Raw genomic sequence first — 23497 nt, 5'->3', positions numbered from 1 at the left:
TCTCCTCCCCCTCCTCCCCCCCCCCCTCCTCCACCCCCTCCACTCCTCCCCTCCTCTCACTCCCCCCTCCCCCCTCTCCCCCACTGCCCCCCCTCTCCCCCTCCCCACTAACTCAATCACCAACAAACAATTGCCCAAGTTCTGCGACCCTATATCGAGGCGGTTGGGCCAGCAAATTGAAAACAAAAAGAACGCACGGATTGGAGACCTCAATCGACAAACTAAACTACGTGTTTTTATTTGAGCAGGTGGTGTAATTGGCCCCGCTGAGCGGCTGTGTGAGTAGCTGTCTCTGTCAGAAGCGAACCCAGGCCGCCACGTATGATTGCAGCGCAACCAAGTGGCTTCATCATCACCACCATCATCATCATCACCATCATCACTATCATCACCATCATCACCATCATCACCATCATCATCACCACTATCACCACCATCATCACCATCATCATCACCATCATCATCACCAACCTCACCATCATCACCACCATCATCACCACCATCATCATCACCACCATCATCATCATCACCACCACCATCATCACCACCATCATCATCATCACCACCATCATCATCATCATCACCACCATCATCACCATCATCACCACCATCACCACCATCACCACCATCATCACCACCATCATCATCACCACCATCACCACCATCATCACCACCATCATCATCACCATCATCATCACGTGGGCATTTGTAGCAGCGGACGTCAAATACTCGGAAACCGCGTGGTGACGTCGTCGATTCTAAGCGTGGAGGGGAAAAACCGGAGGACCCCGAGAAAAATCCACGCGACCACGGGGAGAGAGACACGCAAACTCCAAATACACAGCAGCAGCAGGCGTCGTCAGGGTCGGGATCGAACCCACGACCTCCTGTACACCAGGCGAGGTAGTTAACATCTAGCCACCGTGATGATGATGAGAGAAAGACGCAAACTCCAAATCTACAGCAGCAGGCGTTGTCGGGATGGAACCCACGACCTCCTGTGCACCAGGCGAGGTAGTCAACATCTCCTAGCCACCGTGATGATGAGAGAGACGCAGACTCCACTTGTACAGCAGGCATTGTCAGGGTCGGGATGGAACCCACGACCTCCTGCGTACCAGGCGAGGTAGTCAACATCTCCTAGCCACTGATGATGACGATGAGAGACGCAAACTCCAAATCTACAGCAGCAGCAGCAGGCGTTGTCAGGGTCGGGATGGAACTCACGACCTCCTGTGTACCAGGCGAGGTAGTCAACATCTCCCAGCCACCGTGATGATGATGATGAGAGAGAGAGGGCCACCGCTGGCGGTTTGAGGCTTTGCGAGTGCCGCGTCGCTCGGCTCAGCGGAACGCGCCAGGAGACATGGGATGTCAACAACGCGCTCCGACTGTTCCACCACGCCTCACTGGTTGTTGTTGGTTGTTGTTGTTGGTTGTTGTTGATGCTTTGTTGAGCTGATTAATATATTTCTTTCCCGTTGGACGGCCGCGGATTTTTTTCGTGCGTCCCTTCATTTTTTTTTCCTGTCGGGAAACGCAGTGGGGCCTCAGGGGTTTACCGGGATGCGTATGGCGTGTGTTGTTGTTGTTGTCACGTGGTGTGTGTGTGTGTCACGTGGTGTGTGTGTGTGTCACGTGGTGTGTGTCACGTGGCGCGTGTGTGTCACGTGGTGTGTGTGTGCATGACGTGTGTGTCACGTGGTGTGTGTGTGTGTCACGTGGCGCGTGTGTGTCACGTGGTGTGTGTGTGCATGACGTGTGTGCATGACGTGTGTGCGTGACGTGTGTCACGTGACGTGTGTGTGTGTCACGTGGCGTGTGTGTGTGTCACGTGGCGCGTGTGTGTCACGTGGCGCGTGTGTGTCACGTGGCGCGTGTGTGTCACGTGGCGCGTGTGTGTCACGTGGTGTGTGTGTGCATGACGTGTGTGTCACGTGGTGTGTGTGTGTGTCACGTGGCGCGTGTGTGTCACGTGGTGTGTGTGTGCATGACGTGTGTGTCACGTGGTGTGTGTGTGTGTCACGTGGTGTGTGTGTGCATGACGTGTGTCACGTGACGTGTGTGTGTGTCACGTGGCGCGTGTGTGTCACGTGGCGCGTGTGTGTCACGTGGCGCGTGTGTGTCACGTGGTGTGTGTGTGCATGACGTGTGTGTCACGTGGTGTGTGTGTGTGTCACGTGGTGTGTGTGTGCATGACGTGTGTGTCACGTGGTGTGTGTGTGCATGACGTGTGTGCATGACGTGTGTGCGTGACGTGTGTGCGTGACGTGTGTCACGTGACGTGTGTGTGTGTCACGTGGCGTGTGTGTGTCACGTGGCGTGTGTGTGTCACGTGGCGTGTGTGTGTCACGTGGCGTGTGTGTGTCACGTGGTGTGTGTGTGTCACGTGGTGTGAGTGTGTCACGTGGTGTGTGTGTGTCACGTGGTGTGTGTGTGTCACGTGGTGTGTGTGTGTCTATGACGGTAGCGGCTGCACCATGTGTCCGTTGAAGGTGATGTAGAGGTCCGAATCGTCGCCAAATATCGCGTTCGGTCGGTCGCCATCGTGAAGTCTCACCCAGAGCTGTGGAACACGTGGGCACACAAACCGCACGTACACACACACACACCACACGTACACACACACCATGTACACACACACACACCACACGTACACACACACACCATGTACACACACACACACCACGTTCACACACACCATGTACACACACACACACCACGTACACACACAGCACGTACACACACACCACGTACACACACACCGTACACACACACCGTACACACACACCGCACGTACACACACCGCACGTACACACACACACCGCACGTACACACACACACCGTACACACACACCGCACGTACACACACAGCACGTACACACACACCACGTACACACACACCACGTACACACACACCGTACACACACACCGTACACACACACCGCACGTACACACACACCACACGTACACACACACCGCACGTACACACACACCGCACGTACACACACACCGCACGTACACACCGCACGTACACACACCACACGTACACACCGCACGTGTACACACACCGCACGTACACACACACACCACACGTACACACACCACACGTACACACACCGCACGTACACACCGCACGTACACACACACCACACGTACACACACACCGCACGTACACACCGCACGTACACACACCGCACGTACACACACACACCGCACGTACACACACACCGCACGTACACACACACCACACGTACACACGCACCACACGTACACACCGCACGTACACACACACCACACGTACACACACACCGCACGTACACACACACCGCACGTACACACACACCACACGTACACACACACCGCACGTACACACACACCGCACGTACACACACACCGCACGTACACACACACCGCACGTACACACACACCGCACGTACACGCACACACCGCACGTACACACACACCACACGTACACACGCACCACACGTACACACCGCACGTACACACACACCGCACGTACACACACACCACACGTACACACACACCGCACGTACACACACACCGCACGTACACACACACCGCACGTACACACACACCGCACGTACACACACACCGCACGTACACACACACACCGCACGTACACACCGCACGTACACACACACCGCACGTACACACACACACCGCACGTACACACACCGCACGTACACACACACCGCACGTACACACACACCGCACGTACACACACACCGCACGTACACACACACACCACACGTACACACACACCGCACGTACACACACACACCGCACGTACACACACACCACACGTACACACACACCGCACGTACACACGCACCACACGTACACACACACACCGCACGTACACACGCACCACACGTACACACACACCGCACGTACACACACACCGCACGTACACACACACCGCACGTACACACGCACCACACGTACACACACACCGCACGTACACACACACCGCACGTACACACACACCGCACGTACACACACACCGCACGTACACACACACCGCACGTACACACGCACCACACGTACACACACACCGCACGTACACACACACCGCACGTACACACACACCGCACGTACACACACACCGCACGTACACACGCACCACACGTACACACACACACCGCACGTACACACCGCACGTACACACACACCGCACGTACACACGCACCACACGTACACACCGCACGTACACACACACTGCACGTACACACACACACCGCACGTACACACCGCACGTACACACACACCGCACGTACACACGCACCACACGTACACACCGCACGTACACACACACCGCACGTACACACACACCGCACGTACACACACACCGCACGTACACACCGCACGTACACACACACCGCACGTACACACCGCACGTACACACACACCGCACGTACACACACACCGCACGTACACACACACCGCACGTACACACGCACCACACGTACACACACACCGCACGTACACACCGCACGTACACACACACCGCACGTACACACACACACCGCACGTACACACACACACCGCACGTACACACACACCGCACGTACACACACACCGCACGTACACACGCACCACACGTACACACCGCACGTACACACCGCACGTACACACACACCGCACGTACACACACACCGCACGTACACACGCACCACACGTACACACCGCACGTACACACACCACACGTACACACCGCACGTGTACACACACCGCACGTACACACACACACCACACGTACACACACCACACGTACACACACCGCACGTACACACACACACCGCACGTACACACACACCGCACGTACACACACCGCACGTACACACACACCGCACGTACACACGCACCACACGTACACACACACCGCACGTACACACACACCGCACGTACACACGCACCGCACGTACACACACACCGCACGTACACACGCACCACACGTACACACACACCGCACGTACACACACACCGCACGTACACACGCACCGCACGTACACACACACCGCACGTACACACGCACCACACGTACACACACACCACACGTACACACACACACCGCACGTACACACACACCGCACGTACACACGCACCACACGTACACACACACACCGCACGTACACACACACCGCACGTACACACGCACCACACGTACACACACACACCGCACGTACACACACACCGCACGTACACACACACCGCACGTACACACACACACACACGTACACACACACCGCACGTACACACACCGCACGTACACACACACACCGCACGTACACACGCACCACACGTACACACACACCGCACGTACACACACCACACGTACACACACACCGCACGTACACACACACCGCACGTACACACACACCACACGTACACACACACCGCACGTACACACACACCACACGTACACACACACCGCACGTACACACGCACCACACGTACACACACACCGCACGTACACACACACCACACGTACACACACACCGCACGTACACACACACCACACGTACACACACACCGCACGTACACACACACCACACGTACACACACACCACACGTACACACACACCGCACGTACACACGCACCACACGTACACACACACCGCACGTACACACACACCGCACGTACACACACACCGCACGTACACACGCACCACACGTACACACACACCACACGTACACACGCACCACACGTACACACACACCGCACGTACACACACACCGCACGTACACACGCACCGCACGTACACACACACCACACGTACACACGCACCACACGTACACACACACCGCACGTACACACGCACCGCACGTACACACACACCGCACGTACACACACACACCGCACGTACACACACACCGCACGTACACACACACCGCACGTACACACGCACCGCACGTACACACACACCGCACGTACACACGCACCGCACGTACACACGCACCGCACGTACACACACACCACACGTACACACGCACCACACGTACACACGCACCGCACGTACACACGCACCACACGTACACACGCACCACACGTACACACACACCACACGTACACACACCGCACGTACACACACACCGCACGTACACACACCGCACGTACACACACACCGCACGTACACACACACCGCACGTACACACGCACCGCACGTACACACACACCACACGTACACACGCACCACACGTACACACGCACCGCACGTACACACGCACCACACGTACACACGCACCGCACGTACACACACACCGCACGTACACACGCACCGCACGTACACACACACCGCACGTACACACACACCGCACGTACACACACACCGCACGTACACACGCACCGCACGTACACACGCACCACACGTACACACGCACCACACGTACACACGCACCGCACGTACACACGCACCACACGTACACACGCACCGCACGTACACACGCACCACACGTACACACGCACCGCACGTACACACACACCACACGTACACACACCGCACGTACACACACACCGCACGTACACACACACCGCACGTACACACGCACCGCACGTACACACACACCACACGTACACACGCACCACACGTACACACACACACCGCACGTACACACACACCGCACGTACACACACACCGCACGTACACACACACCGCACGTACACACACACCGCACGTACACACACACACCGCACGTACACGCACCACACGTACACACACACACCGCACGTACACACACACACCACACGTACACACACACACCGCACGTACACACACACACCGCACGTACACACACACACCGCACGTACACGCACCACACGTACACACACACCGCACGTACACACACACCGCACGTACACACACACACCGCACGTACACACACACCGCACGTACACACACACACCGCACGTACACACACACCGCACGTACACACACACCGCACGTACACACACACCGCACGTACACACACACACCGCACGTACACACACACCGCACGTACACACACACACCGCACGTACACACACACCGCACGTACACACACACCGCACGTACACACACACACCGCACGTACACACACACCGCACGTACACACACACACCGCACGTACACACACACCGCACGTACACACACACCGCACGTACACACACACCGCACGTACACACACACACCGCACGTACACACCGCACGTACACACACACCGCACGTACACACACAGTGTGAGCAACACGTGCGCATACACACCAGTACCACTCACCACTCACCCACCACTCACCCACTACTACTCCCTCACCCACCACTCACCCACCACTCACTCACCACTCACCCACCACTCACCCACCACTCACTCACCCACCCACCACTCACCAACCACCACTCACTCACCCACCCACCACTCACCCACTACTACTCCCTCACCCACCACTCACCCACCAGTCACTCACCACTCACCCACCACTCACCCACCACTCACTCACCCACCCACCACTCACCAACCACCACTCACTCACCCACCCACCACTCACCCACTACTACTCCCTCACCCACCACTCACCCACCACTCACTCACCACTCACCCACCACTCACCCACCACTCACTCACCCACCCACCACTCACCAACCACCACTCACTCACCCACCACTCACCCACTACTACTCCCTCACCCACCACTCACCCACCAGTCACTCACCACTCACCACTCACCCACCACTCACCCACCCACCACCCACTCACCACTCACCACTCACCCACCACTCACCCACCCACCACCCACTCACCCACCCACCACCCACTCACCACTCACCACTCACCCACCACTCACCCACCCACCACCCACTCACCCACCCACCACTCACCCACCACTCACTCACCCACCCACCACTCACCAACCACCACTCACTCACCCACCCACCACTCACCCACTACTACTCCCTCACCCACCACTCACCCACCAGTCACTCACCACTCACCACTCACCCACCACTCACCCACTCACCCACCCACCACCCACTCACCCACCCACCACCCACTCACCCACCCACCACTCACCCACCCACCACTCACCCACTCACCCACCCACCACCCACTCACCCACCCACCACTCACCCGGTCTCCCACTTGCAAAGGCAGCAGCAAACTCTGACTCTGCATGACGCTGCGCCTACCACCACCACTCACCCACCCACCACTCACCCACCCACCACTCACCCACCACCCACTCACTCACCCACCACCCACTCACCCACCCACCACTCACTCACCCACCACCCACCCACCACTCACCCTGTCTCCCACTTGCAAAGGCAGCAGCAAACTCTGGCTCTGCATGACGCTGCGCCTACCACCACCACTCACCCACCCACCACTCACCCACCCACCACTCACCCACCACCCACTCACTCACCCACCACTCACTCACCCACCACTCACTCACCCACCACCCACCCACCACTCACCCGGTCTCCCACTTGCAAAGGCAGCAGCAAGCTCTGGCTCTGCATGACGCTGCGCCTACCACCACCACTCACCCACCCACCACTCACCCACCCACCACTCACCCACCACCCACTCACTCACCCACCACTCACTCACCCACCACTCACTCACCCACCACCCACCCACCACTCACCCGGTCTCCCACTTGCAAAGGCAGCAGCAAGCTCTGGCTCTGCATGACGCTGCGCCTACCACCACCACTCACCCACCCACCACTCACCCACCCACCACTCACCCACCACCCACTCACTCACCCACCACTCACTCACCCACCACTCACTCACCCACCACCCACCCACCACTCACCCGGTCTCCCACTTGCAAAGGCAGCAGCAAGCTCTGGCTCTGCATGACGCTGCGCCTACCACCACCACTCACCCACCCACCACTCACCCACCCACCACTCACCCACCACCCACTCACTCACCCACCACTCACTCACCCACCACTCACTCACCCACCACCCACCCACCACTCACCCTGTCTCCCACTTGCAAAGGCAGCAGCAAGCTCTGGCTCTGCATGACGCTGCGCCTACCACCACCACTCACCCACCCACCACTCACCCACCCACCACTCACCCACCACCCACTCACTCACCCACCACTCACTCACCCACCACTCACTCACCCACCACCCACCCACCACTCACCCGGTCTCCCACTTGCAAAGGCAGCAGCAAGCTCTGGCTCTGCATGACGCTGCGCCTACCACCACCACTCACCCACCCACCACTCACCCACCCACCACTCACCCACCACCCACTCACTCACCCACCACTCACTCACCCACCACTCACTCACCCACCACCCACCCACCACTCACCCGGTCTCCCACTTGCAAAGGCAGCAGCAAGCTCTGGCTCTGCATGACGCTGCGCCTACCACCACCACTCACCCACCCACCACTCACCCACCCACCACTCACCCACCACCCACTCACTCACCCACCACTCACTCACCCACCACTCACTCACCCACCACCCACCCACCACTCACCCTGTCTCCCACTTGCAAAGGCAGCAGCAAGCTCTGGCTCTGCATGACGCTGCGCCCGCTGGGCTGGGCGTAGAGAACCGCGGTGGGGTTCCCGTTCCGCATGACGTGCGCGTACGTCTCGCGCGCGTTCCACGTGTGCACCGTGAGGGTCACGTGGTAGACGCCAGCCTCTGCGCACGTGAACGAGCCCGCGGCGAGGTCGACGCTGCCCCCGGTCGCGATGGACGCCGAGTCGAAGGGCAGTGGCGACGCCGCGGAGCCGTTTGCCGAGTGGAGCGGGGAGCGTCGTCCCAGCGAGAAGGCCGCGTGGCGGGGCCTGGGGTGGAGTGGGGGGTGGAGTGGGGGGTGGGTGAGTGGGTGGGTGAGTGGGTGAGTGGGTGGGTGGGTGGGTGAGTGGATGGGTGGGTGGATGGGTGGGTGGGTGAGTGGATGGGTGGGTGGGTGAGTGGGTGGATGAGTGGGTGGATGAGTGGGTGGGTGGGGGGTGAGTGGGTGGATGAGTGGGTGGATGAGTGGGTGAGTGGGAGGGTGAGTGGGTGGATGGGTGGGTGGATGGGTGGGAGGGTGAGTGGGTGGATGGGCGGCGGAGCCGTTTGCCGAGTGGAGCGGGGAGCGTCGTCCCAGCGAGAAGGCCGCGTGGCGGGGCCTGGGGTGGAGTGGGGGGTGGAGTGGGGGGTGGGTGAGTGGGTGGGTGAGTGGGTGAGTGGGTGGGTGGGTGGGTGGATGGGTGAGTGGATGGGTGGGTGGGTGAGTGGATGGGTGGGTGGGTGAGTGGATGGGTGGGTGGGTGAGTGGATGGGTGGGTGGGTGAGTGGATGGGTGGGTGGGTGAGTGGATGGGTGGGTGGGTGAGTGGATGGGTGGGTGGGTGAGTGGGTGGATGAGTGGGTGGATGGGCGGCGGAGCCGTTTGCCGAGTGGAGCGGGGAGCGTCGTCCCAGCGAGAAGGCCGCGTGGCGGGGCCTGGGGTGGAGTGGGGGGTGGAGTGGGAGGTGGGTGAGTGGGTGAGTGGGAGGGTGAGTGGGGGGGTGAGTGGGAGGGAGAGCGGGTGAGTGGGTGGGTGAGTGGACGGGTGAGTGGACGGGTGAGTGGACAGGTGGATGGGTGGGTGGGTGAGTGGGTGAGTGGACGGGTGGATGGGTGGGTGAGTGGATGGGTGGGAGGGTGGGTGAGTGGATGGGTGGGAGGGTGGTTGAGTGGGTGGGTGGGTGGATGAGTGGGAGGGTGAGTGGGAGGGTGAGTGGGTGGATGAGTGGGAGGGTGAGTGGGTGAGTGGGAGGGTGAGTGGGTGAGTGGGAGGGTGAGTGGGTGAGTGGGAGGGTGAGTGGGTGGATGGGCGGCGGAGCCGTTTGCCGAGTGGAGCGGGGAGCGTCGTCCCAGCGAGAAGGCCGCGTGGCGGGGCCTGGGGGGCGTGAGGTGGAGTGGAGGTGTGAGTGAGTGGGAGGGTGAGTGGGTGGGTGGGTGAGTGGGAGGGTGAGTGGGAGGGTGAACGGGTGGGTGGGTGGACAGGTGGGTGGACGGGTGGGTGAGTGGACAGGTGAGTGGACGGGTGGGAGGGTGGGTGAGTGGGTGAACGGGTGGGTGGGTGGGTGAGTAGGAAGGTGAGTGAACGGGTGGGTGGGTGGACAGGTGGGTGGGTGAGTGGATGGGTGGACAGGTGGGTGGGTGGGTGGGTGAGTGGACGGATGGGTGGGTGAATGGGTGGGTGAGTGGGTGAGTTGGTGAATGGTGGGTGGGTGAGTGGGTGAGTAGACGGGTGGATGGGTGGGAGGGTGGGTGGGTGGGTGGGTGAACGGGTGGGTGAACGGGTGGGTGAGTGAACGAGTGAGTCAGTCAATGGGTGGGTGAGTGAACGAGTGAGTCAGTCAATGGGTGGGTGAGTGAACGAGTGAGTCGGTCAACGGGTGGGTGAGTGAACGAGTGAGTCAGTGAACGGGTGGGTGAGTGAACGAGTGAGTCGGTCAACGGGTGGGTGAGTGAACGAGTGAGTCAGTCAATGGGTGGGTGAGTGAACGAGTGAGTCAGTGAACGGGTGGGTGAGTGAACGAGTGAGTCAGTGAACGGGTGGGTGAGTGAACGAGTGAGTCAGTGAACGGGTGGGTGAGTGAACGAGTGAGTCAGTGAACGGGTGGGTGAGTGAACGAGTGAGTCAGTGAATGGGTGGGTGAGTGAACGAGTGAGTCAGTGAACGGGTGGCTGAGTGAAGGATCGAGCTGCTGGGTGGGTGAGTCAGTGAACGGGTGGGTGAGTGAACGAGTGAGTCAGTGAACGGGTGGGTGAGTGAACGAGTGAGTCGGTCAACGGGTGGGTGAGTGAACGAGTGAGTCAGTCAATGGGTGGGTGAGTGAACGAGTGAGTCAGTCAATGAGTGGGTGAGTGAACGAGTGAGTCAGTGAACGGGTGGGTGAGTGAACGAGTGAGTCAGTGAACGGGTGGGTGAGTGAACGAGTGAGTAAGTGAACGGGTGGGTGAGTGAACGAGTGAGTCAGTGAACGGGTGGCTGAGTGAAGGATCGAGCTGCTGGGTGGGTGAGTCAGTGAACGGGTGGGTGAGTGAACGAGTGAGTCAGTGAACGGGTGGGTGAGTGAACGAGTGAGTCAGTGAATGGGTGGGTGAGTGAACGAGTGAGTCAGTGAACGGGTGGCTGAGTGAAGGATCGAGCTGCTGGGTGGGTGAGTCAGTGAACGGGTGGGTGAGTGAACGAGTGAGTCAGTGAACGGGTGGGTGAGTGAACGAGTGAGTCAGTGAATGGGTGGGTGAGTGAACGAGTGAGTCAGTGAACGGGTGGCTGAGTGAAGGATCGAGTTGCTGGGTGGCTGAGTCAGTGAACGGGTGGGTGAGTGAACGAGTGAGTCAGTGAACGGGTGGGTGAGTGAACGAGTGAGTCAGTGAATGGGTGGGTGAGTGAACGAGTGAGTCAGTGAACGGGTGGCTGAGTGAAGGATCGAGTGGACGGGTGGCTGGGGGTCTCTCACTTGCAGGGCATCCCGGGGGGCCCCGGCTCGCCGCGGTTCCCCTTGGCTCCGATGTGACCCCTGACCCCGGTCCGGCCAGGGCGACCTCTGCGACCCCCCACTCCGTGCTTGCCCTTCTCGCCCACGTCGCCTGTGGCACGCAACGGGACAGACACACGGCACCGGTGCCCTAGAGTCGTACGGTACAACCCCCAAGACGACGAGAAGTACGGCGAGCCCTCGCTTAACCTTAACGCTACAACGCGGTACCCAAACCAACTGCCCACCCACTCATACAGCCACTCACTCATCCACCCATTCACTCATCCACCCACTCATCCAGCCACTGATCCACCCACTCATCCAGCCACTGATCCACCCACTAATCCAACCAACCACTCACCCATCCACCCACTCATCCACCCACTCACTCATCCACCCACTCACTCATCCACCCACTGATCCACCCACTCATCTACCCACTCATCCACCCACTCATCCACCCACTCATCTACCCACTCACTCATCCACCCACTCATCCACCCACTCATCCACCCACCCACTCATCTACCCACTCACTCATCCACCCACTCATCTACCCACTCACTCATCCACCCACTCATCCACCCACTCATCCACCCACTCACTCATCCTCCCACCCACTCATCCATCCACCCACTGATCCACCCATTCATCCACCCATTCATCCACCCACTCATCCACCCATTCATCCACTCACTTACTCACCCACTCGCTCATCCAGCCACTCACTCATCCACCCAACAACTCACCCCTCCACCCATTTCATCCATCCACTCAATTACCCAATCACTCGCCCGCCCGCCCGTTCTTCACGTTCTGCAGATGTAGATGCCACTGGTTCTTCACGTTCTGCAGATGTAGATGCCACTGGTTCTTCACGTTCTGCAGATGTAGATGCCACTGGTTCTTCACGTTCTGCAGATGTAGATGCCACTTGTTCTTCACGTTCTGCAGATGTAGATGCCACCGATTCTTCACGTTCTGCAGATGCCACTGGTTCTTCACGTTCTGCAGATGTAGATGTCACTGGTTCTTCACGTTCTGCAGATGTAGATGTCACTGGTTCTTCACGTTATGCAAATGTAGATGCCACTGGTTCTTCACGTTCTGCAGATGCAGATTCCACTGGTTCTTCATGTTCTGTAGACGTAGATGCCACTGGTTCTTCACGTTCTGCAGATGTAGATGCCACTGATTCTTCACGTTCTGCAGATGTAGATGTCACTGGTTCTTCACGTTCTGTAGACGTAGATGCCACTGGTTCTGCAGATGTAGATGCCACTGGTTCTTCATGTTCTGCAGACGTAGATGCCACCAATTCTTCTTGTTCTGCAGATGTAGATGTCACTGGTTCTTCACGTTCTGCAGATGTAGATGCCGCTGGTTCTTCACGTTCTGTAGACGTAGATGCCGCTGGTTCTTCACGTTCTGTAGGTGTAGGTACCACCACCGCCATCGATTGCGCGGGGCGGTTGAACTTACGGCCCTCCGGTTCTGAACAGGCAAACCGGACGCACGGCGGGGGGGACACAGGTTTTGTTCGTATCTCTGAAAGTTCTTAAGTCGAATGTCCATAAGTAGAGGCAGCCCCCTGCACGCGCACACGCACAGTAACTTTACCCCTCAGGATGGCCAGGTTGAGTTGAATGGGTGGCGGCGTCCGGGAGCCACAGCAGCGAACGCAATGCCCCGTGGACACCACCGACGCTTCCTCGGGCCCCCCACGCTCGCCTGGGCCGTCTCCCCCGACGCCGAGGCTCAGGGAGGGCAGCAGCAGCAGGAGAAGCAGCGGCGGCAGCATGGAAGGGGTAGGCCTTTGGTGGGTGGCCATTTTGTTAGGCCTAGGGTTGGGAGGTAGAGGGCCTTGTCGTTAGAAATGCATTGGTGACTCTGAACTGTAGCACAGAGGTCGCAAACGGGTTTTGATTCCTTACCCGTACCCGTACCCGGCTGCACCAGGTCGCAAACGGGTACCCGTACCCGGCCGTACCCGTACCCTACCCGTACCCCCGGCCGGGTAGGGTACGGGTATCGGGTACCTGATTGGGTACCTGATTGCGACCTCTGGGATGAAGTCATGTTGCAGGCGCGGGTGGGTTGATTCTAGTAACTTGAATTGTGAGAAGAGACAAGACGTTGGGAAATGAGTGACAAACGGTGACTCACCAGTGACTCACGGTCTACCCGTACCCGGCCGCACCAGGGTCACAAATGGGTACCCGTACCCAGTCGTACCCGTACCCGGCCGGGTACGGGTAGGGTACGGGTATCGGGTACCTGATTGCGACCTCTGGGATGAAGCCATGTTGCAGGCGCGGGTGGGTTGATTCTAGGAACTTGAATTGTGAGAAGAGACAAGACGTTGGGAAATGAGTGACAAACGATGACTCACCAGTGACTCACGGTCTACCCGTACCCGGCCGCACCAGGGTCGCAAACGGGTACCCGTACCCGGCCGGGTACGCCAGCCGGGTATCGGGTAGGGTACGGGTATCGGGTACCCGGTTGCGACCTCTGCTGTAGCACCACTCCATTGGAACCTCCTTTGCCAGTAGCGAAATATGATCATTGTTTTTTTCACCCTTCTATCTGGCAACAAAACTGACAACTTTTTTTACAAGGAGTCATGTTTGCATTGACCACAATACCTGCGTTCGGAATCCAAAAAAAACACAACTCTGATAATGACCCCGACCCTGACGACGCCTGCTGCTGTAGATTTGGAGTTTGCGTTTTTCTCTCATCATCACGGTGGCCAGGAGATGTTGACTACCTCGCCTGGTCTGCAGGAGGTCGTGGGTTCGATCCCGATCCTGACGACGCCTGCTGCTGCTGTATATTTGGAGTCTGCGTCTCTCTCATCATCATCATCACGGTGGCCAGGGGATGTTAACTACCTCGCCTGGTCTACAGGAGGTCGTGGGTTCGATCCCGATCCTGACGACGCCTGCTGTAGATTTGGAGTCTGCGTCTGTCATCATCATCACGGTGGCTAGGAGATGTTGACTCCCTCGTCTGGTATGCAGGAGGTCGTGGGTTCGATCCCGATCCTGACGACGCCTGCTGCTGCATATTTGGAGTTTGCGTCTCTCTCTCTCTCATCATCATCACGGTGGCTAGATGTTGACTACCTCGCCTGATGTACAGGAGGGGCGTGGGTTCGATTCCTTGACCCCTGGACATTTGGAGTCTGCGTCTCTCTCTCTCCCTCTCATCATCATCATCACGGTGGCTAGGAGATGTTGACTACCTCGCCTGGTACGCAGGAGGTCGTGGGTTCGATCCCGACCCTGACGATGACTACGCAGGGAGGTGATAAGAGTCGAAGGCAGTCCATGCAGGATCTTGCGGAAGGTGGCGGTACACCTTGGGTATGTGAGGGTCACGTGGGTAGGTGAGGGTACACGTGGGTATGTGAGGGTACACGTGGGTAGGTGAGGGTCACGTGGGTAGGTGAGGGTCACGTGGGTAGGTGAGGGTACACGTGGGTAGGTGAGGGTACACGTGGGTAGGAGGTGACGGCACTAACGTGAATCAGCAAGCCATTCACAAGAATCCATGCGCAGAGGGATGCAGTTTCGCAGCAGAGTGAGTGGCATTGAACAATCCGAGGCAGGCGATGTTGTTGTTATGTAGCAGCATGCTTTATTGTTTTTGTTTGAAACCGAACGGCGATCTCGCGTTTGAAACGGAGCAAAGCGCAGAGAGCGGTCACCTGTCGAGACGGGGCAGGTGTCATGCAGACACAGCGTGCACACACACTCACACAGTGTACACACACTCACACACAGTGTTACACACAGTGTCACACACAGTGACACACACACACTCACAGTGTCACAAACTCACAGTGTTACACACACAGCGTGTCACACACTCACACAGTGTTACGCACACACTCACACAGTGTTACACACACAGCGTGTCACACACACACTCACACAGTGTTACACACACTCACAGCGTGTCACACACACACACTCACAGTGTTACACACACTCACACAGACACTCACACACACACAGCGTGTCACACACACACATACAGGTCACACACACAGTGTCACACACACACAGTGTCACACACACTCACACACAGTGTCACACACACACAGTGACACACACACAGTCACACACAGTCACACACACAGTGACACACAACAACCAACAACAACCGCCATTCGCCACTAAGTGGTGGTGACGTCACCATGACGCTTGTGCCAGGCCAAGTCCACCTTGAGGCCACGTGAAGTGTCGAACGCCCGCTGGCAGGTCACGGGGCAGACCCAGCAGGTGCCACGGGTCGACTGACCGAGATGACCGAGATGACTGGCTGATGCACCACCTGTGCCCCCTACTGTGCCCCCTACTGTGCCAACTTGCTGTGCTTTAGCCACCCGGCGCTCCGCTCGTTGTTGTGAGCGTCGCTCCTCCGCCCTCCGTTGTTGTTGGAGGGCGACTGCCTCCAACTGCCCAGTAGCGTCCTTCACGAGCCTCCTCCACTGAGGCCGATCTTGACACCGCTGGTACCAGTCATCGGCAAGTCCACTCAGCTCCACGTCCTCCTGTACCACATCGCTCCATCTCTTCTTTAGCCCGTGCCGCGCCCGTTTAGCCCCCTCGATCCGGCCGAACAAAAGCTGTTTAGGCATGCGGTGGCTGGGCATGCGGGCTACATGACCCAGCCAACGCAGCCTTGCCTGCCGGAGGAGCTCAACGATGGGACTTTGCCCAGATCTTTCAAGGATTTGTGAGCTCCTCACACAATCCAGCCTGCAGGTTAAACCCAGGATGGATCGTAGGCAGGCCAGCCTAAATGTTTCCAACACACAGTGTCACACACAAAGTGTTACACACTCACACACACACAGTGTCACACACACAGGTGTTACATAGCCATCACTGGCCGAAACGTCGTGAGAATTATTTTATTATGTTTTATTTTTATTATTTTATTATTTCCCTTCTACGTGACTTTACCGAAAGAACCAAGAAGATGAATCCCTGCAGTCACGAAAACTTTCAATCGAAATGTCTTATTTAATATAATACGCTTCCAGGCCGCACTAATCCTGTAGCTGTCTGAGCGATTAGTTATTTGTTTCTATTTTATAGCAATATATTGGCGGGGGGGGGGGGTGGCATTTTTAGCATATTTGAATATTGTGGGGGGAGGGGGGGGGGCGATGTGTCCGCCCCCCCCCAATATATATTATAATGACGGCCTTGCATGGATGGGGAAATAATCAAACCCACGTGTACCCCCGCTTGTGGACTTGCATAAGTCTCCCAAAGCGGCTCACGGCCGTGCCAAATACAATCCGGAGCGCAGAGTTATCGCGCTTTGCGATGTCGCCTTGCCACGTGGCATTACAACGCGTGCCAGGCTGGGTGCACGCTGAGGCCACGTGTCGGCTCCGTGGAGCCCCGTGGAGCCACGCGTAGCCCAGAGGTCGCAACCGGGTACCCGATACCCGTACCCGGCCGGGTACGGGTACCCGTTTGCGACCCTGGTGCGGCCGGGTACGGGTACGGGTAGGCCGTGAGTCACTGGTGAGTCACCGTGATTGTCACTCATTTCCCAACGTCTTGTCTCTTCTCACAATTCAAGTTCCTAGAATCAACCCACCCGCGCCTGCAACGTGGCTTCATCCCAGAGGTCGCAATCGGGTACCCGATACCCGTACCCTACCCGTACCCGGCCGGGTACGGGTAGGGTACGGGTACGACAGGGTACGGGTACCCGTTTGCGACCCTGGTGCGGCCGGGTACGGGTACGGGTAAGGAATCAAAACGCGTTTGCGACCCCTGGCGTAGCCTCAAGAAGCTGTCGGGGCAAGTGCTGTCAGGATTTGCCCCAAGTAGCAGCAGCAGTAGCAGTGGATTTGTAGCACACGAGGGGATGGGTGGCCAGCACCACCACCAGCACCACCAGCACCACGCCCGACCGCCTTTGTCTCCCCACCAGTGGCGATGTTTACACGGCACACATGCACACACACACACACGTGTACACACAAAGACAAAGGTGCCCTAGTGTAGCCTTTGCAGACCGTCGGGGCAAGTGCTGTTAGTAGCGAGTAGCAGTAGCAGCGAGATATGAAGGCTACCGGCACCGTGACACACACCACCACCACCAGCACCACCACCAGCACCACCACCAGCACCACCACCAGCACCACCACCAGCACCACCACCACCAGCACCACCACCAGCACCACCACCAGCACCACCACCACCAGCACCACCACCAGCACCACCACCACCACCAGCACCACCACCACCACGCCCGGCCGCCTTTGTCTCCCCACCAGTGGCGATGTTTAACTGCACACCACACACACACACATGCACACACACACATGCACACACACACATGCACACACACACATGCACGTGCACACACAAAGGCAGAGATCACCCGTGTAGCCTCTAACAAGGCTGTCAGGGCAAGTGCTGTTGTTAGTAGCAGCAGCAGCAGCAGCCTATGAATGTCGGGGAGGGTCAGCAACCACTCCCGGCCGCCTTTGTCTCCCCAGTGGGGGACGTCTCGCGACAAAACTCCGCCAACTGGTTACTCGTTTGAGGCTGAGTCGACCTAGGGGTGGCCCGCACCACCGCTTCCCCACCAAACAGAACGCTGGCAGCGCCAGGGGTTGACGCGGCTACGTGGGCCATCACGTGATGTACACACAAAGTGTGTAACGTTGGAGAGTTCGTGTGTGTGTGACGTTGCGTGTGTGTGACGTTGCGTGTGTGTGACGTTGCGTGTGTGTGACGTTGCGTGTGTGTGACGTTGCGTGTGTGTGACGTTGCGTGTGTGTGACGTTGCGTGTGTGTGACGTTGCGTGTGTGTGACGTTGCGTGTGTGTGACGTTGCGTGTGTGTGACGTTATGCATTGCTGTGTATATGTCGTTACGTGTATGCAACATTGCAAAATATATAGTTATGTAACGATTGCGTATTTCGTCCCGTTGTGTTTATATATAATAGTGTATATATAACTGCGCGTGTGTATAGTAATAATAGTGTGTATATGCTAGTGTATATATGTAATAATAAATGTATATAAATCATCACTTTGTGTTGTCAACAGGAGAACGTCTTGGACCCGACGTGGCTGCAACGCTTCAGAGATTCTCACCCGGACCGGAAGTTGTAGATTCCACTTCCGGTGAAGGGGGGCGGGGCAATCAAGGGGGGCGGGGCAATCAAGGGGGGCGGGGCAATCAAGGGGGCGGGGCAATCAAGGGGGCGGGGCAAGAAAGAGGGCGGGGCAATGAAGGGGGCGGGGCAATGAAGAGGGCGGGGCAATGAAGAGGGCGGGGCAATGAAGAGGGCGGGGCAATGAAGAGGGCGGGGCAATGAAGAGGGCGGGGCAATGAAGAGGGCGGGGCAATGAAGAGGGCGGGGCAATGAAGAGGGCGGGGCAATGAAGAGGGCGGGGCAATGAAGAGGGCGGGGTTGGGTGGGGGCTAGGGGGGAATGTGGGGGGGGGGTATCGACACCACGTGATGGGGGCTAGTGGGGGATGTGGGGGGGGGTATAGAGACCACGTGATGGGGGCTAGTGGGGGATGTGGGGGGGGGTATCGACACCACGTGATGGGGGCTAGTGGGGGATGTGGGGGGGGTATCGACACCACGTGATGGGGGCTAGTGGGGGATGTGGGGGGGGTATAGAGACCACGTGATGGGGGCTAGTGGGGGATGTGGGGGGGGTATCGACACCACGTGATGGGGGCTAGTGGGGGATGTGGGGGGGGGGGTCAACACCACGTGATGGGGGCTAGTGGGGGATGTGGGGGAGGGTATAGAGACCACGTGATGGGGGCTAGTGGGGGATGTGGGGGGGGTCAACACCACGTGATGGGGGCTAGTGGGGGATGTGGGGGGGGGTATAGAGACCACGTGATGGGGGCTAGTGGGGGATGTGGGGGGGGTCAACACCACGTGATGGGGGCTAGTGGGGGATGTGGGGGGGGTCAACACCACGTGATGGGGGCTAGTGGGGGATGTGGGGGGGGGGTATAGAGACCACGTGATGGGGGCTAGTGGGGGATGTGGGGGGGGTCAACACCACGTGATGGGGGCTAGTGGGGGATGTGGGGGGGGTCAACACCACGTGATGGGGGCTAGTGGGGGATGTGGGGGGGGGGGTAGAGAGACCACGTGATCGGGGCTAGTGGGGGATGTGGGGGGGGGGTCAACACCACGTGATGGGGGCTAGTGGGGGATGTGGGGGGGTATAGAGACCACGTGATCGGGGCTAGTGGGGGATGTGGGGGGGGGGTATCGACACCACGTGATGGGGGCTAGTGGGGGGGGGGGGTGTTTGGGGGGGAGATTGACAGCGACCACGTGACGGAGACCAAACCGGATATCCGTTTGGACCGGCGCAGATGGCGGAAGTGACTCAAAAGCTGTCAAAGTTCAAAATATCTCCCCCGTTATTTCATTTGATTCGATTATAAAACGACAACAACAGCAGCAGCAGCTATTACTGTTGTTATAACGACCCTATCGCCTGCGTGCGTGTGTGGTTTTTGTTTTGTTTACACAGCGATTACTTACTCGGAGCTAACGGTAAGAACCCGGTTGCGTTGTGTTGTGTGTGTGTGTCTGTGTGTGTGTGTCTGTGTGTGTGTGTCTGTGTGTGTGTCTGTGTGTGTGTGTGTGTCTGTGTGTCTGTATGTGTCTGTGTGTGTGTGTCTGTCTGTGTGTGTGTGTCTGTGTGTGTGTTTGTGTGTGTCTGTGTGTGTCACTGTGTGTGTCACTGTGTGTCTGTGTGTGTGTGTCTGTGTGTGTGTCTGTGTGTGTGTGTCTGTGTGTGTGCAGTGAACATCGCCACTGGTGGGGAGACAAAGGCGGCCGGGCGTGGTGCTGGCCACCCACTTACCCCCTCGTGTGCCCACAGTGTTGGCAGCCTTCATACGGTGCTGCTGCTACTCGCTTACTGACAGCACTTGCCTCTACAGCCTGTTAGAGGCTACACGGGGGAGCTTTGTCTGTGTCTCATAGCTGCTACCCACTCACAGCACTTGCCCCTGCTGTCTGCTAGAGGCTACACGGGGGAGCTTTGTCTGTGGCTCATAGCTGCTACCCACTCAGCACTTGCCCCTGCTGTCTGCTAGAGGCTACACGGGGGAGCTTTGTCTGTGGCTCATAGCTGCTACCCACTCAGCACTTGCCCCTGCTGTCTGCTAGAGGCTACACGGGGGAGCTTTGTCTGTGTCTCATAGCTGCTACCCGCTAACAGCACTTGCCCCTACTGTTTGTTAGAGGCTACACGGGGGAGCTTTGTCTGTGTCTGAGCTGCTATCCACTAACAGCACTTGCCCCTACTGTCTGTTAGAGGCTACGCGGGGGAGCTTTGTCTGTGTGTGAGGTGCTCGCTAACAGCACTTGCCCCTACAGTCTGTTGGAGGCTACACGGGGGAGCTTTGTCTGTGTGTGAGGTGTTCGCTAACAGCACTTGCCCCTACTGTCTGTTAGAGGCTACACGGGGGAGCTTTGTCTGTGTCTGAGCTGCTCGCTAACAGCACTTGCCCCTACAGTCTGTTGGAGGCTACGCGGGGGAGCTTTGTCTGTGTGTGAGGTGCTCGCTAACAGCACTTGCCCCTACAGTCTGTTGGAGGCTACACGGGGGAGCTTTGTCTGTGTGTGAGGTGCTCGCTAACAGCACTTGCCCCTACAGTCTGTTGGAGGCTACACGGGGGAGCTTTGTCTGTGTGTGAGGTGCTCGCTAACAGCACTTGCCCCTACAGTCTGTTGGAGGCTACACGGGGGAGCTTTGTCTGTGTGTGAGGTGCTCGCTAACAGCACTTGCCCCTACAGTCTGTTGGAGGCTACACGGGGGAGCTTTTTATTTACACGCTTTCATTGAACTCGCTCTTCTTTTTTGTTTGCATGTTGACTGCTTGTGTTGCGGTTATTGCAAACATGATGCCTTGTTTCAAGGTGTCAGTTTTGTACCAGTTTAAAGGGTAAAAACCTACTACTACTGAACTCACTCTGTCATTGTATCTTGTAACTTTTACAAACATTTAAAGTTTGCAGTCGATACCACGTTGGGAAGTGGGTTAAAATCGAGTTACAAGATTTGAAGATACAACAACAGACAGAGTGAGTTAAATAAAGCCTGTAAAATGTTTAAAAATATTCGTTTTTGATTTTTAATGATAGAATATGGTTCTAGATTTGAAGCTTTCGTGACTGCAATGATTCATATTGTTAGGTTGTTTCGGTAAAGTCACCGTGTAGGTAAAAACATTAAAATACAAAATAAAAATCACGACGTTTCGGAGGCAACACAAGCTTCCGTCTTCAGGTGGAACCGTCACAGCCACGACAGCTGTATCAAGTAAATGAGAGATTGCAGGAGTTACCACTGCGTTTATACAATGGTTGGAGAAGGTGGTGGGGCAAGGGCCGCATACTTATTATTCATACGGTAAGGCGAGGCTTGAGACTAAGAATAGACTGCTTCTTTTTAATGTTTTTACCTACGTGACTTTACCGAAACAACCTAAGAATATAGAATATGGTATTGTCATCAGTGTGACACACCTATACGAAGTTTGCAGTCCATACCACGTTGGGCATACGGTTGAAATTGAGTTGCAAGATTTGAGAATACAACAACAACAGAGTGAGTGAGTTAAATGAAAGCGTGTAAATAAAAACACCGCATTTCACCGTTGCGTGCTAAGATCCCAGTGGGTCACGGTCAGAGGTCGCAACCGGGTACCCGATACCCGTACCCTACCCGATACCCGGCTACCCGTACCCGGCCGGGTACGGCTACCCGTTTGCGACCCTGGTACGGCCGGGTACGGGTAGGCCGTGAGTCACTGGTGAGTCACCGTGTGTCACTCATTTCCCAACGTCTTGTCTCTTCTCACAATTCAAGTTCCTAGAATCAACCCACCCGCGCCTGCAACGTGGCTTCATCCCAGAGGTCGCAATCGGGTACCCGATACCCGTACC

At 57.6% G+C, this 23497-nt stretch overlaps 2 protein-coding genes across 4 annotated transcripts in view; one reads left to right on the top strand and one right to left on the bottom strand.

Moving 5' to 3' along the window:
• Nucleotides 1-227: 227 nt before the first annotated feature.
• On the bottom strand, nucleotides 228-19670 carry LOC144952527 (complement C1q tumor necrosis factor-related protein 1-like). Its single transcript, XM_078882975.1, has 7 exons — nucleotides 19590-19670; nucleotides 14130-14350; nucleotides 12489-12618; nucleotides 10852-10915; nucleotides 10421-10476; nucleotides 9516-9831; nucleotides 228-2566 (listed from the first exon to the last, which is right to left on the bottom strand). Exons 2-7 carry the CDS (start codon nucleotides 14338-14340, stop codon nucleotides 2459-2461), a joined length of 885 nt encoding a protein of 294 aa, XP_078739101.1. The 5' UTR covers nucleotides 14341-14350; nucleotides 19590-19670; the 3' UTR covers nucleotides 228-2458.
• A 1234-nt stretch (nucleotides 19671-20904) lies between these two features.
• Nucleotides 20905-23497, top strand: part of COMMD2 (COMM domain containing 2) — a 22705-nt gene continuing 20112 nt past the window's right edge. Inside the window, exons 1-2 of one of the 3 annotated variants that reach the window (XM_078883086.1) lie at nucleotides 20905-21094; nucleotides 21347-21449. The gene's annotated coding sequence lies outside the window, so the exon portion shown is untranslated. The remainder of the gene's footprint in view (nucleotides 21095-21346; nucleotides 21450-23497) is intronic. The other 2 variants (XM_078883085.1, XM_078883083.1) reach the window with 2 other exon arrangements.

The sequence above is a fragment of the Lampetra fluviatilis genome, chromosome 68, assembly GCF_964198595.1.
Source record: "Lampetra fluviatilis chromosome 68, kcLamFluv1.1, whole genome shotgun sequence".
In the NCBI taxonomy this organism is placed as follows: Eukaryota; Metazoa; Chordata; class Hyperoartia; order Petromyzontiformes; family Petromyzontidae; genus Lampetra; species Lampetra fluviatilis.
This window is presented reverse-complemented; position numbering and strand designations above follow the sequence as displayed.